At 37.4% G+C, this 15,478-nt stretch overlaps 3 protein-coding genes across 11 annotated transcripts in view; 1 reads left to right on the forward strand and 2 right to left on the reverse strand.

The window, feature by feature from the left end:
- The window catches only part of LOC110831202 (carboxypeptidase D), a 69,252-nt gene extending 66,775 nt beyond the window's left edge, over positions 1–2,477 (reverse strand). Inside the window, exon 1 of the mRNA XM_087349222.1 lies at positions 2,236–2,477. Coding sequence (XP_087205348.1) covers positions 2,236–2,240 — 5 coding nt within the window. The 5' untranslated portion in view covers positions 2,241–2,477. The remainder of the gene's footprint in view (positions 1–2,235) is intronic.
- The window catches only part of LOC110840644 (tRNA (uracil-5-)-methyltransferase homolog B), a 120,768-nt gene that overhangs the window by 48,831 nt on the left and 56,459 nt on the right, over positions 1–15,478 (forward strand). The gene's annotated exons all lie outside the window — the stretch shown is intronic.
- Positions 6,131–15,478, reverse strand: part of Septin4 (septin 4) — a 29,596-nt gene continuing 20,248 nt past the window's right edge. For 7 of the 8 annotated variants that reach the window (XM_022085830.2, XM_022085831.2, XM_022085832.2 and 4 more), the window contains exons 3-9: positions 14,597–14,689; positions 13,917–14,082; positions 13,155–13,305; positions 12,402–12,567; positions 12,038–12,194; positions 11,433–11,514; positions 6,131–10,989 (exon numbers count right to left, since the gene is read on the reverse strand). In XM_022085830.2, the coding sequence (XP_021941522.1) occupies positions 10,852–10,989; positions 11,433–11,514; positions 12,038–12,194; positions 12,402–12,567; positions 13,155–13,305; positions 13,917–14,082; positions 14,597–14,689 (953 nt within the window). In that variant the 3' untranslated portion in view covers positions 6,131–10,851. The remainder of the gene's footprint in view (positions 10,990–11,432; positions 11,515–12,037; positions 12,195–12,401; positions 12,568–13,154; positions 13,306–13,916; positions 14,083–14,596; positions 14,690–15,478) is intronic. The other variant, XM_022085829.2, reaches the window with a different exon arrangement.

Consider the following 15,478-nt stretch of genomic DNA (forward strand, 5'->3'; position numbering starts at 1 on the left):
TGTGTTCTTCCCATGTCTGTCGCGTCATTAAGTACATTTTTACAATGACCTTGGATATAATTGTTCCTTATGCCACAGTTGCGTTTGTTATTACTTCGGTTGCTCTGTTGACATTACCACTCGTGATGTGGCGTTTAGAGCGTCTTTGGTATTTTATTGTACTCCTAAGAATTCACCTTTCTAATCTTGTCTGTAATTAACTCTGATACGATAACCTGTGCTTTTGTATTGCTATAACCGTTGCCTCAGTATGGTTATCATTTGGTATTAATGGATTTTGGGCTTTATGGCGTAAAATTATATCTGTTGCCATGGTAATACTGTTAAGGAAGTCCTGCTGTGTACAGGGACTACAGTGCAGCACAGGTATTATAACTTCGACACAAGATCATATTTGAGATTACAGTGCATGAAATCGTATTTCATTCTTTAATTAAGCAAGGATATGCAATGATATTATTTTTTGTTACACAATATTACTTAATTTTTACTTTTATATGCCGCTTTGTAGAAAAAATGTTCTGAAACAAAAGACTATTTATTTATCCATGGCCTGCTGTGTGTATATACTTCTGTACAACGCAGCAAAACAGATATTTACTTGTTAATGCTTCGCATGTTTCGTAATTAAGCAAATATAAGAACTTATTTAAATCTTTATATGTTGCGTTGTTCGACTATTCAATAAAAATGTGTTTTTTACTACTTTAGATTTCCTTGCCATTCTTGACAGGCAATTTTCTAATGTAATTATTAATGTCTGAAAAATTTGCAGGCCGGATTGTAGTTTCCACCAACTGATATAGGCCGTCGGGATATATTTTGCATACCCCCGCTCGAGAATTAGGGTCAGTTCCAAAAACGCATAGTGTCTTAAAGAATACCCCAAATCGATTTAGTTATGGTGGACAGGAGAAAATTCCTTCTTATTCTGGGCTTTGAACTCTTGTAGTCCAGTCTTATGCCAGTCACTTATTGGCTGGTCTGTTTCGACTCAGAAGCATTTACTAGTTAAAAAATAAATTTGGAACTTTCGTGATCCACGTACAAAATGCGATGCCGAATTTGCACATTCCTAAATTACAGGCTTATAGTCTGATCTTCCTAATATTAATTATAACATTTACTTATATTATCTGTAAAGTGTACATCTCCGTGCCTTAATGATGTAACTCTGTGAAACAGAGTACACAAACTTCTATCAATTAATTGGGTCTATATAGGAGTCGATAGTGGACGGCAAAGATGTAATTTTAATGAGAACTAGTTTTGGGAAAGATTATGGTATCTATTTACTTGTTTTTAATGACTGTTGAGTATTCTTTGTTAATATAATGATCAAGCTTAAAAGCTCAAAAGCATCTGCACGGAACGGAAACGCCATATTTTTATAAAATTGTGGTATTATTTTCATGGGAAAAATATCCGTTACTCTTTCGTTCTAATTGTATTTTGATTTAACAGGGAATACGTTGGTTCCTAATGAGGTTATGCAAGAAAATATACCTTCCATATTAAGAAAATAAGTACCATTCATTCTCATTTATAGTGGTGCCTATAAATCTGGGCTGTCACAGAGGAACACATTTATTTGACACCGGAAGTAAATTATAAAGTATACCAATTAAGAAACAAATAGTTTTCAGTTTCAGTTAAAAGATGTATAAATTTATGTTTGCAGACAATACATAAAGCGAATTTAAAAATAAAGTTAATTTTGTAAATTATCAGCAACAACATTTTTGTACAACGTTGTGGAAGGAACTGGAAAGAAGACATTTAAAAATGAATACGATCCCAGAAATAAAATATTCACGCAGTTAACGATTAGAAATACACGTGGAAAAAGTTAAATTCGTATTTTGTAAGGCTTATGATGGTCATAGTGCTGTGAAATGAAATGATGACGAGAATACAATAACAACTTACAATTAATTTCAAAATCAAACCGTTAAGTTTCTTATATAATCGCTGGTTTCTAAACACGAGCAAGTTACCACTTTCAATGAAACCTTATTGTCATAATCTAAACTAATGGAGAAACAATTTCATTTAATGAAGGAATTATGGAAAATGTATTACACATTGAAACCAAAATATCGTTCTATACTCGTATGTCTGGCACCAAACTCTAATGAAAAATACATATATTTAAATTAGAATTAATGAAGAATATGATGCGTTGATGTTTGTGTATAAAAATATAGGTCAGTGAGAGAGAAAAATATTTGTTACCTCATGGTAGATTCCTTTGTCGTTTGTCACACACAACTGAACAGCATTTGTTGTTAGGTATCGACGTGTGGCACAGTCAGCGTCAGGTTGTACACCCCTTCTCAGGACGTACTACGACGAAACTGTTCTCTTGGTATAAGCTAATAGGAGCCTTTGTGTCCGATTCAGACTTTCAACAACGTATAGATGTGTACACAGCACATAGCCATGCTTCTGCACCGCTCCTTGGCGGTATGAACAGATACTAAGCTTGCAGATTCGCGAGAGGAACCTGCAACACCAGCTGTTTTGTGCCCGGCACGCATGCGCACACACTGACCGCGCTCTAACCTTCAATAATATTAAAAAGTGAATATTTCGGCTTCGATGTTAACTAAAAAAACGGTTGCAGTAAACGACCCCTTGGGTTTTGTAACTGTCATCACTAACACGTGTTTTGTCAAACATTTGTACTCATAAAATGAAATGGTGTGCTGTATTGAAGTGACCGATTTCCCAGTGTTTTGGTCACTCGCCTCAGGGACCCCACAGCAAAATTCATCTAACGCTTCTCCTGTTCTTCATCCTATCATCTGATAATTGGATCAACACTTTATTCGTACCCGTCTTTCTCCGACGTTGTATTACGTGAAAGAAATCGCAGTTCTGTGACTGTGTTCTGAACAGCTGCTGCTCACAGCAATCTTAACGTACAGCTAAGTTGTATCAGTTAACAAGAATTGTTGTGTCCTGAGTATGTGTTACAGTATAATAATCACAGACCTCAAGGATAGTCAAAGGCGAGTGAGTGATGAGCTTCACCCCCCCCCCCCCTATCCCCATGATCTATTTAATATTATCATCTTAGTTACAACTGTGTCCCAAATGTTTTCTTTCCTTCAGTGGATTGAGTTCAGTAATATTTCTCAATTCTTTTATGCATGCTACATGTCACGTGTATCTTATAATTCTTAAATTTCCTGATTAGATACGGTTAGGAATAAAAGTCATTAAATGAGCGTATTGTTGACTGCCAATTCAAACGACCATCTTAATCATTACCGCTATCTTTATCACGATTATTTATGTGTGTCGCTTTAGTTCGACCACCCAGTCTTTCTTTTTAAGGTCAAGGACAGAGAACACGTTTAGCGGAACGATAACGCGTGTGTATAGTGTCAGGGAAGTACTTGGTTCGAATTGCTGAGTTTTGTTCACTTCACCGAGAACTGTTCAAGTGCACTTATTCAAACAGGCCACAACCGCTTCTTTAAAATTCATTGCTATTCTCGGTTCTTAATGGCGCTAAATAACTGAAGAAATCGCTAATTTATAAATAACCTGTCAGTCATTAACAAATATGATAAACGTTTTGAGAATCCTAGAGAAAATATGAAAACTCGCTGTATTCGTCTACCTATTTTCCTTATTAAACGCCTTTGATAGCGGCAACTTCTCCGACACCTCAGCAACGCGTGTAGTGTAAACAAATTTCTGCAGGGGTTCATATTAGTTTTATTCACCCGTAATACAGAGTGCTGGTTACAATAAAGTATAAAGGCTGTCTGACCCATTTTCATTCTTTTCAATGGAGTTTTTTTAAATAAAAACTCAAGGTGACCTGTATAAATTTCCATGGTTTTCGTTTCCTGTGTGTATATGCAAACTATTTTCTTCGAAAAATGATTCATCACAGATTGGAAGGACTGATTGCAGTTTTCATAAAGTCTAAAACATGGGTCTGGAAATATTTCGCCACTATCTTCCTAGATCCTTCTTCATGCCAGTAAGTGGACCAGAGTGTGCGCAGCTCACCAGACGTTCTGACAGTAGTTTTAGCTACTAAATTCCAGATCCTGAACCAAGTTTTTGTGATTATATGGTGATTCTATGTACAAACTCCTGAGATAAAATGTTGTTTGAACATTCCGGGTGAAATTGCTTTTAGATTATCGACTCACACGCTAGAGCTACTGGATTAATTTGGTGTTATGAGCAAGTTCCACGTTTTAGTATCACAGAGTTTACCTTTGACCTACTTTCTTATCAAACGAAAGCAGGCTCGTGATTTTACGGTTGCATAGGTTAGACTTGCGAAGATCACGAAAAATAAGTCAGGGCCGGCGATCTTCGTATCAAGATTCGAAAACGAAACCACTCGAACTCCCAAATCTCGACACGCTTTAATTGTTCTGTCGTCAGTAACACTAACACGGTGGCAATGGGAATTTATCGAGTGAGAGCCATTCTATATTAATCCGATATAGGTACTGACATTTTGTTTTATTACTTTTAAGCCTATTTACGTTTTATTTAATGATGATATAGTAGCTGAGACTATAGGCCTATAGGCCCAAATAATGAATTTGAATTGACGGGGACTTAAGCGTCGTGTAATTTGAGGTACTACATAGGAATTTGCCTGGAGAGGCTGAAAAATGAGAATTTTTAAACACAAAAAGTCAATTATTCTTATTTTATTTAATTTATAGATTACCAAAATACATAAAATTGCGCAATTAACTATTAATTCGTACACGGTAAGCCTATCGTAAACTTTGATTTGTATTCCCAATATGTTGGAACAAATTTACCAAAGATAAATACGTGTGCTACGGACTGCAGAACTTGGATGATGGTATAACTTATTTATTACGTATTTTTGCTGTAATATGTACGAGAAAGCAAATAATTTACAAAGACCTTTCGTTTTATTAATATTTTCTGAACGTCCCAGCAAGCCTCATAAAACATTTTCGGGGGGGGGGGGGGCATACTTGGCCCGCCCACCTGCGCTACACAGACCCTCAACCGCTATTCGTTCTACTTGCGGAAATGCCATCTTTTGGCAGGCATATTAGAAAGACTTAAAATGAGATGGATACTCTTGCATTATTACTTGGTACTTTGGCCCAGTTCCAATATAATTTCACCTCACACAGCCATTGGTACAAAAATAATCTTAATTAGCGATGGGACAGCTGTCTGAATCGATAGCTATTAAGCCCTCCCAGACTTAATTTTTGTGATTGAAAATAATGGTTTATTACAACCGTGAATTGGGAGATCACATCGTTATCGATCCTTTTCGGCTGCTGCATCCCTATCGACTGAGAGCAAGGGGGGGGGGGGTAGCAAGTAACAAATAAGTGAGACTGGAAGGTTAAAATAAGTATTGCGGTAGGAAAAGTAATAAATTGCAAATACCAACAGAAATGCGAGTTTTGCTGTCCCTAGTACATGCATTTACTACACGTACATGCTGACATGGGTACGTTGAAACGCGTTTGTTTGGACATACGCGTTTTAAAGAAACACTTACACAGGTTAATTGGGTTGAATTAACTCGAGATAAAGTAGCGAGCTTCGGAAAACACAGATATGAACTTTCGGGCTACGTGGACGGTCCGGGGGGGGGGGGGGTGTTTACCGCTGACAGATTTAAGTGTTGATGAGATCAGAATATTAAAATTCGAATTAGGAAACGGTAACAGTAAGATCTGAACTGCACTAATTCGATTTAGAATGTGTGTCAGTGGTGGGCTTTTGTGAACACTGTCGTGCATTTTCAAGCCACATTACAGTAAAGTATTTGCAGATTAATTAAATAATCACATTCTACTCATGAAAGTTCTGTATCGTTGAATTAGTCAGTTCTTTCTCCATGTGTCGCACAAAATTTTTGTGGTGGAAAAGTGAGTGGACAGGATAATAGCAATATATACTCGAAGCTTCCACCACGACGAAACTATATAAAATTCTCTCGTTTATCAAGCATTAACAATTCTGGACAAAAGTCCGATATTTTGGACACTTTTCCTGCCTCCATTATCATTCCCATGATGATGGAGGCGGAGAAGGCTTGTTGCCCGAGAGTATTTTGTCAAATTATAATATTAAATATAATTTCGTTCAATACAGTAAATTTGTAATTTATTCCATCAGTCATTGTGTAATTAAATTGTACAACCTTGTCTATCAGTATAAATACAAATTACATCCAATTACATAAAACAATGTGTGAAAGTATGCTTCATTACCTGAATTCGCCACGTTTTGTGAAAAAAAACGATACGTAATCGATAATGAATATACACTGAACCATCTGTACCCTACAACACCAGAACCTAGCAATTGAAGGGCTAGCTGCCAACCTACTGGCATACTTTAATGGCTGCTGGATGCCTATACATTTGTGTGACAAAAAAATCACTGGATAAAAGTCGTCAAAGTAATTTACTTATTGGGCAACAGATGCTGTAGAGTGTATCTACAAGAGAATACTGCTATCATTTGCAGGTATTATGATGAAATATTCGGATATCATAGACATATTTCGAGTACAATAATCGTACAGTATGCCAATAGGTCAACTACATTATAGGTACATTTCAGAATGTCGTACAACAAAATTTGTGAATTAATGGCACACGTGCTATTCATCATTTGATTTAGTGCTGTCTGAAGTTTCAGATTCGAATCCCGCTTGTAGTTTGCATGTTTGTCAAAGTTGCTTATTATTTGCTATGAAAGTAGATTCCATGCAGTGGCCCGATTCACATCCAAAGACTTCTACCGTCCGTATGAACAGAACAACCGCTACGAATTAAGGAGGATAATAATTTTTATTGGCGTACTTGGGGGAACATGGGAAATTTCATTAAGTTCAGTATCGTGGTGCAACTGATGACTAATTGTGAGATTTTATGGGAAATTTATTGGTAACATATCAGCTAAAATGTGGTGAAATTCTGCCTTTTTCCCTCATTCGCAAATTTTACTTTATATAGGGGGTGGCCACATCAGAGGAAGAGTCCATAAAATTTGTAGTGTTTTCTTAACTCTGGGTGTTCCATAGGTTAAAAAGGAAGCCCGTACGGGCGTCAAGGGAAAGATAGAAAGGTCGCGATGGGACGCATAAGTTGCTCCTAACTGCAGCAGTACGGAGGTATTAAATCCTGCAAGATGGACACTCCAGAATACACCAAGTCAAACGCGACTACAATAAATAATTACGCGTGTGCTGGGAATTTTCTATCATGTGACTGAGGATGTACTTTTAAAACACACTCATTTAACTTTAAGAAAAATTTCAGTAATTTTATGTTAAACATGAAAATGACATTCTTCTAGGTTACCCTTCAATGTTATTATAGTTCTAAGTACCCACTGAAACATTGTGACAGAACTGGCCACGGTGTGCTTGGAATATCGGCCTTAGGAAACATGTAGTGTATAAGTTCACAGTCTTTCAGTCACTTCAGTTATAATTATTTATTACAATAACGTACAAAATATTGAGTTTATATGCTGTGGTTGTCAGTGTCTGGTGCGTAATGAACGACCCATAGACTTCCCACTGTGCCCAATAAATACTAACATTTACAAACACGCAGATAATGAGAAGTTGGTGACAAAGAAGCAATTCCAAGGAAATTCTATCGATTTTCTTCCATCCATAAAATTAGAGGTAAGAGTAGTAGGAATATGCGTTATTCTATTATGTTACTACAAATATTCTTAACTGAAAACAGTATAAATTTATTCAGTAAACAATTAATTTTATTGTTACCGTGTGGTTTGCCACACTGGCAGATCTTTGAGCTGTTTAAGTTGGTCTCGTGCAATAAAAGTGGGTTCATCACCACTGATGTATTGGGTAATAGAACCATTCTAACATTATTGCATTAGAGACAAATGTGTAGGCTTTCTCACGTACTGTACGTGAATATTGATCACAAGGTGCTTAAAAATCTCTGCACCTATTCACCACTGAGTGTAACATAATTTCTTTAAGGCGAAGGCAGTGTTATTTCTCTCATCATCGTGACCGACTTGTATCTGGGAAGTATTAGTGATTACTTCATGCTGCTCTTCAGCAACTGAGAGTGAGTTTCGAGATAATATATCGATGTAGATCACTTTCACTCCTTCCCAATTCGCCATTCATTATACCCATATTTTACTCGACTCTAAACAAATTCTGTAGGTGATACAGCACGTATAAATTAATAAAAGCTGATAGTTGTTGAATTTTAGAGTTAAATTCTGTTAAGTGAAAATCAGAACTCACAACTGGCATACTATCAGTGTTTGTCAAAGCTTTAGTAACCCTGTAAATCTCAATTAGACTTTCAGATGGATGGACTCTATAATAAAATGACTTTGTCGCCATTGTGACTAAAATTATGTGCATTTAATCTAGTTTTATTCATCGGATGACAAGACAACTCATCATGTTGTATTGCTTGTTGTCTACATAGTACGTGAGGATGGAAACAATAAGCTGCCGACACTATAACGCGTTGTCCCGCAATCTGACTGCTCAGATCTTGCTCGCCGAATGAGATATGATGGAATAATTATGAATGGTGAATAAGGGTGAGGGCAAACAAATTGTTACTAAAGAAAATGGCCAAACTAATCGTGTGATTCGGTAAGGTTAGCTCCTTGAACCGTAACCTGAAGGAATGATTATACTGATATAATAGGTAAGATTCTCAAAATTTCTTTACGTTTGCAGAAATTACAATGATTTTCTTTTTAAGATCTGTAGTCGGCAATCGTGAAGCTTTATCCGGGAAGTTATATTATAATTTACTACATGTTTCTTCTTTACTTCTTTTCCTATGTCCCTTTAGTTTTAGTGAATTAATTTTCTTACGAGATGTAGAGTTCTATTTAGGATGCAACCGGTTCGAATCTGGGTGGGGCTGTCAGCTCGTCTGGCTGAGGGTTTTCGTACTTCCCGCAGGAAAATGTTGGCATTCATAAAGTCACGATTTACCTCCTTCTATACTCAACATTAATGTTCACTTCCCTCTCATTCTAAGTTGCATTACCCATGAAATTAAAACAGATTCGTAAAATAACCTAAGAATCGTTAATTGATCCAGATATTACTTTTCGATCAGCCTATCAAACTGGGGATTTATTGATAATCTAAAATCACATTTTCCATTTTACCCCAGCGTTGAATACGAGATTCTGTCGGCCCAGATATCAATGTAAAACTACATGCACGGATGGAGCTGTTATGCCAGGCCATGATACTTTTGCAAGCTTAAATATGTCTCATACATTCAGAAACGCTGACAGCTTAAAGACTCGGTATTGAAAAAGTTTGTGCTTTCAAATCAAGTGACATGTATGTATTTAATATGGCAGTGAAAACATTGGTAACATTTATTATGTAAAAGAATACCCATTGCACACATTCATAGACACAGGAAAACGCAAATTAGTGTGTACCTGAATTCGGATATTCAGACCGCATGCGCACACTCTCAAAAATGGTGTAAAGTGTATAGAAATATATGTGAAGAAAATTATACTTCTTTCATTTGAACCGTTTTCATATAGCGCATAATAAAGTAACACAAAGTGAAAATGACATTCAGCACACTATTTCCATTGTTTATTAGTCTTTTTAACAACAAATTTTTGTAAATTATGTGTATTGTATTTTTATCTCCAAAAAATGAACTCAAAGACTAAGGAGGGATGCGAAATTGCAAATTACACATTTATAAACTGTACATTTGAAACTGGGGCATAACTTCTCACTCCTTTTATTCATATAGCGACTTTAAGATTCGAATAAGTTGAGGCGGGATATCTTAGCCAATAAAATGACAGGCTGCGGACTGCAGGCAACCAGCATTCGTTTCCCGGAAGGGTTGTTTTCTTTGACCACCACGTCCAGATAGGCTTTAAATGAAACACACCGCACTTCGTAAACACATTTAGCCTGGAAAATTATCTATTAGAAAAAGATTTAGGAAACCCGTATTTAATATCTTCTAAATATATTTAAATAGTGTTTTTCCACTTACAGTGGTGTTTACAAAGAAAAAATTGCAAGTAGTAAATGTATTTCCTCAGAATTTCTGCGTAACTCAATTCAGACACATCTATTTACAGGCATCTGTATAATATAGAAGACAGCCATATTCAAACTCACCACCACGAAAACCTCAAAACCTACATATTAAATACTGCTTGTCTCTGTCCATGAGTATCAGCACGTTTTACGAGATTTCTGACTCTTAACAGCACAACAGGCAATCAGGCTTCGCCTATATGCATCTTGAATGAAGTATAATTAATAAATTTCTTAATTCAAAATTAATCGTTATCTGGCAGGGTAAAACTTTCCTCATGGGCGTCCATCTACGCATATGATATTATACTACACCCTAGATGAACAGATTTCGAATTAATTCTGTTCTATAGTTCTTCATAAGAACTAATGTTATCTTGGCTCAAAATTTAAAACTTGTAGGATAATTTCATTTTATATGAAGGCCTAAAGATACTTTAGGCTTATATATATATTCTCTATATTAATAAACTATTTGTTACGAAAATTGTAGCCCTTAATAAGAGAAATATGTTATGTTACGTGAGTGTTTTTAATTCGTGTGATGTTCCTTTCGATTGCTTTAACATTTAGATAGACTCTCTGTATCCACCTGCAGTGTCGAAGAATAAGATATGAGTAAGGTATTTTTCACACGTTTCATTTTCAAGATAATGACAGACAAACAATATTTAGCTAGTCTCGAAACTTGAAGCAGCTTCGTTGCAATATACCTTCGTAATTACCTTGATCTCAACTCTCATTTCCTAAGATCACTACACATTCACAATGCTATCTCGCTTATTGTCGCCGTCAGACTTGGGGCTGTTGAGTTGGGGCTTGAACATCGGACCATGACCTTTCGCTTTCAGCTTCTCTTGCATCTGGGTCAGCATGTCTTGCATGCGGCGAATCTGGAGCAGAAACATAAACCGTGGCAGGAAAACGATAACTGCGACTACTACGACGTGGCCTCAGTTAAAATATCTGTTCTTAGATGGGCTGACGGGTACAGGGATGAATAAATGAACAGCTGGGTGATTGAACGGTTAGGAGATGAATAAGGATCGATTGATGAATGGATGAAGAGTTAGACAGGAATGAATAGATGATTGGGAGAAATTTGTAAATAGATAATTGATTGCGTCACTAATTTAGAAGGCGGATGAATGGGTCGTGAAAATTATTCCATATAGCACTGAGGACAATGTACAAGGCTATTCTTCCGCGCTCTTCCTCCGTGACGTAGAGCTTAAACACAGGGATGACAATAGCTCCTGAACCTAACTTGGTGTTTTGCGATTGTCTCTAGACAGTTTGAGAACACACGTGTTAGAAAACTTTAGCAGTTACTTACTTCCTCATCTTTCTGCAGCAGTAAACGGTCTGTATCCGTGATGCTCGATTCAAACTGAGGCCCCGAATCTCGCTTCAATTTGCTGAAACAACAAAAACAGAAATCAGCAATATGTTACAGAAATTCTAGTCAAGTAATCGCTTCAATTCCACAGGTTACGTTTTTTCGATTTCCAAACAATACATACAAAATTTCTGGATAAGTTGCACTAATAATTTAACCATAGATATTTTATTATACAACTCAGTCGCCTACAAGATTTTCCATATTTAACTTTGGATATCCAGAGTGGTGCAAAAAACACAAAAACAGAGAATTGTGCCTACAGTTGCAGCAAGAATCCAAGAAATTAAGATTATTTGTTCTTGAAAGTTTCGTAATTTTGAAACAAATTATTTTTATAACACCAATAAATAAAGAAAGGGATATCGCGTTTTCTTATGCGATCAGCGAGTTGTTTCTGTGATGAAACACGTGGACTGATAAACATGTTATTATGCCTTAATTCTATGAAGTTGATTTAAAGGACGCATAACAATGCAAGCGTCGGTTGTTATTCCTTACAGCAAAATGAAAATTATCTAAGCCCTTGCAAAGACTTTTACCTTCTTTCACGAATTGCTTGTTGTGAAATCTGGGAGATACACTGCGCCCTGAAGTTCTCATAGTGAACATCCTGTGTGACATCCTTCAGGTCCTGCATGTGCGTGGAGATAAGCATTGTCCTTAACTTGATGAAGTCGCTATGCTTAGGGTTTTCGACTGCAAAGAAAAAGCATGCAATTATTAAAAGAACTATGTGCGTAGGAGATAGGGTACACGTTTAATTATATCCAACAAACCATTTGGTAAGGTAAATCGAGCTAAAGGAGCGGAAAATAATTCCACACTTGCGAACTGATCGATGTATAATTAATTACACACTTACAAATTGGAAGCTTAATAATGTGAGGTCGTATTAAAACTAACCTTCAACGACGCCCCAGGGGTACTGCCGCCCCCGCACCTTATTTCCTGCGATCTCGATGACGGTGTTGCTGCCCACCACGGCGAAGGGAACGCAGGCCTTCAGCTCCCGGTCCTGTTGCTTGAATTCCTCGTCCTCGTCACTGTCACAGTCTGGAAACTGATAAATCTGCAAACACACACTAAGCTTAGTTAGATCTATACCGTGTCGACCGTCTTGTTTATTTAACCCTTATAAGCACAGTGATAGTACACGTAACACACGCTTTAATGACTCTGCGTTTTGCAAACATGCCACATTAATTTCATATGTTGATAGAAGAAAGAGCGATCGTTTTCTTAAACAACATTTACCAATTCATCTTTGTAATGGATGTAGATTGTGTTTTCTCCGAGATAAGAACTAAACTCTTAGGCATTATTAATTGAACTTCGGGCCTAAAATTGTTAAAAATGTCACTTTTTTCCAAAACGTGACTGGCTACAGTTTACGGCGAAAGATAGAAGATAAACGGTAGGAGAAGGAAAATAAAAGAAAGTACCATAAGACGTGTATTGAAAACAAAATAGTTTGATGGCATTAACACATTTGGGGTAGTTCCTATCTGTGAGAAGAACACTCTTCGTTACCTTCGCGTATTTTGAAGCAGATAATAAATATTCTGAACAGTCGGTTGTATTACAATAAACACAGCTACGTTTCCAGTGAAAGACATCTGCCCCCCCCCCCCCCCCCCAACAAAAAATCTTTTAAACCTGAATTTTATTATCTTCGATATCAGCCATGATGCGGTTCTTGAGACGCTTTATCTCGGCAGACGTGAGGGTGTCGGCTTTGGCTACTACAGGCACTATATTCACTTTCCGGTGCATGCGCCTCATGAATTCCAAGTCGATCTGGCGAAGCCTGCAACAGCAAAACAAAACCATGGCTGGTATAGTAACTGACAGATTCAACACGTTCAGGAGAGGCTAGAAATGTGTACAGAATTTTTGGTAAGAAAATTACTTGGCAGAGAAGGAGATTTGAGGGTAATATTACGCTGCATCTTACTGAAACACGTTAACAGTAATAGATGAGAAGTGCCTTGGTGCCGAGATTGTGTGTTGAACTCCCGGTCCAGTCACCAGAGGTTTAACAAAACAGAAAGAATTATCAGAACGTTTCACGTGGCATGCAGTACGTATGAACGAGATTACAAAGGCATGGACATGAAACGCGCGTGTATCAATAGCAACATCTTGATTTGCTTAATTTTTTGTTTCTTTTTGGTTGTCCTCTAAAATCCTGTCTTGCGTCGGTGGAAAATATCAAGAGGACCATCAGTAGGGTGAAGACGTCGGGTCAAGCGAAGAAAACCATTTAACTTGATTTCGTCATTTGACTGACTGGCCGCTTGACAGCTGATTAGCGCTGGTCGGCGTTGAACTATGCACGTTCCAGCACGTCACCCTTACATTGTTTATTTTCTCTGATTTGCCTGACACGTACCATTAAGACACCAGGAATGCACGTACCCATGGCCGTAAGGAGGCACGAAGTACAGGCAGCAGTGGACGCGGTTGTCCTGGATGTTCTTGCGATTCAGTCCGCTCTCGTCCGTGAAGTACTGGCGGAACTGTTCGTCGATGTATGAGCAGCACGCCCTCCAGCTCTCCTCACAGTTTATCGCGTCACCGAAACCTGAGTGCAAGTTATTATTCCACTGAGTAGAAACGAGGGACGATCCCCCTGATGATGGAGGCAGCAATAACCTCTGAAACGGTAAACTTCTGCCCGACTACACGTCGCTACAACCCACAAGATAGCCATCATCGGACTCACCGCAGTGAAAACTAGAAGTCCTACGGGTATTCTGGGTTGTAAAGCCATGCGGACTTCAAAGAGGAGCTCCCCACAATTTAGAATATTTTACTTTTAAACGTTATAAAATAAAAATACCCAAACTCTCCTCTTAAATATCGTATTAAAATAAAATCCATCAAACGTTATTAACAGAAGTCCTTTGACCAAATACTGCTAAGAAATTTAAAATAATGGCAACAATATACACTTTATGGTTCCTCACAAAAATTAGAACGTAGTGGCTCACAAAACCCAAGAAGAAATTCATAGAGCAGTTCTACAGCTCACCCAGACAGACATCGAACGCAATTTAAAACTTATTTCTACCACGGTAATAACTGGGAATACATACCAGGCGTATCTACAACCGTGAGGCGAAGCTTCACTCCCCGTTCCTCGATGTCCATCGTCTTCTTTTCTATACATGTTGTCTTTTCAACTCTATCTGTAAGAACATGAGCTTGTATTAACACGCCGTTGGAATTACGCGCGTATTTGCTAGGAGTATGCGTGAGTGTAATACAGAATAAGTTACACTTCCTCATCCAGAAGATCGTGTCAAGATTGTGCAACACCATCTACACTGGAAGAATTGTCCTTCCCAGAAGACCGAATCATCTTATTAATGTTAAGATGTCTTATATGTCTGAAAGAAATTGCATGTGCATAAATGATGAGACGAAAACGAAGAGAGTGAAAACACAAAGTAAATATGTGGTTCTGTTCCTTATTGCGGAATCCCGCGCCGTTATGCAACCCACCGTGACGACCGATTTGTTGTGTTGCTAACTGCACAGGCATTCCAGATAAGAGTGAATATACAGCGAGCCTCGTAAACCTATTACGTTGGGTCCGATTTTTGTCTACTTGCTTGGTCCTATTAGTATTTGTTACTTATGCGTTCAACTCGATACTTTTATGGGGGGGGGGGGGGAATAGTCACTTTTAAAATAATGGGACATCCAGTTCGAAGGCGCAGTAATAAGGTGGTAACTGTAAAAGATAAATCAGTATTTATACTTCCTGAATTAGTCAAACGAAAATTAATGTTAATTTATGAATTAACGTACTCAAAATAATGTTTAATGCTGGTCTTCCGGATTTGTTTATATTTTTAAACAAGCTGTTTTGTAATTTACAATATATAAAATGCATGGAATTTCAATTTGGAATACACCTTGTATTCTTCAAATGCGTGTTTCGTGATTTGAATATTTCATTCTTCTGATGTCCG

The sequence above is a fragment of the Zootermopsis nevadensis genome, unplaced genomic scaffold, assembly GCF_977971745.1.
Source record: "Zootermopsis nevadensis isolate Lab colony 2312 unplaced genomic scaffold, Znev_1.0 Znev_ptg000015l, whole genome shotgun sequence".
Lineage (NCBI taxonomy): Eukaryota > Metazoa > Arthropoda > Insecta > Blattodea > Termopsidae > Zootermopsis > Zootermopsis nevadensis.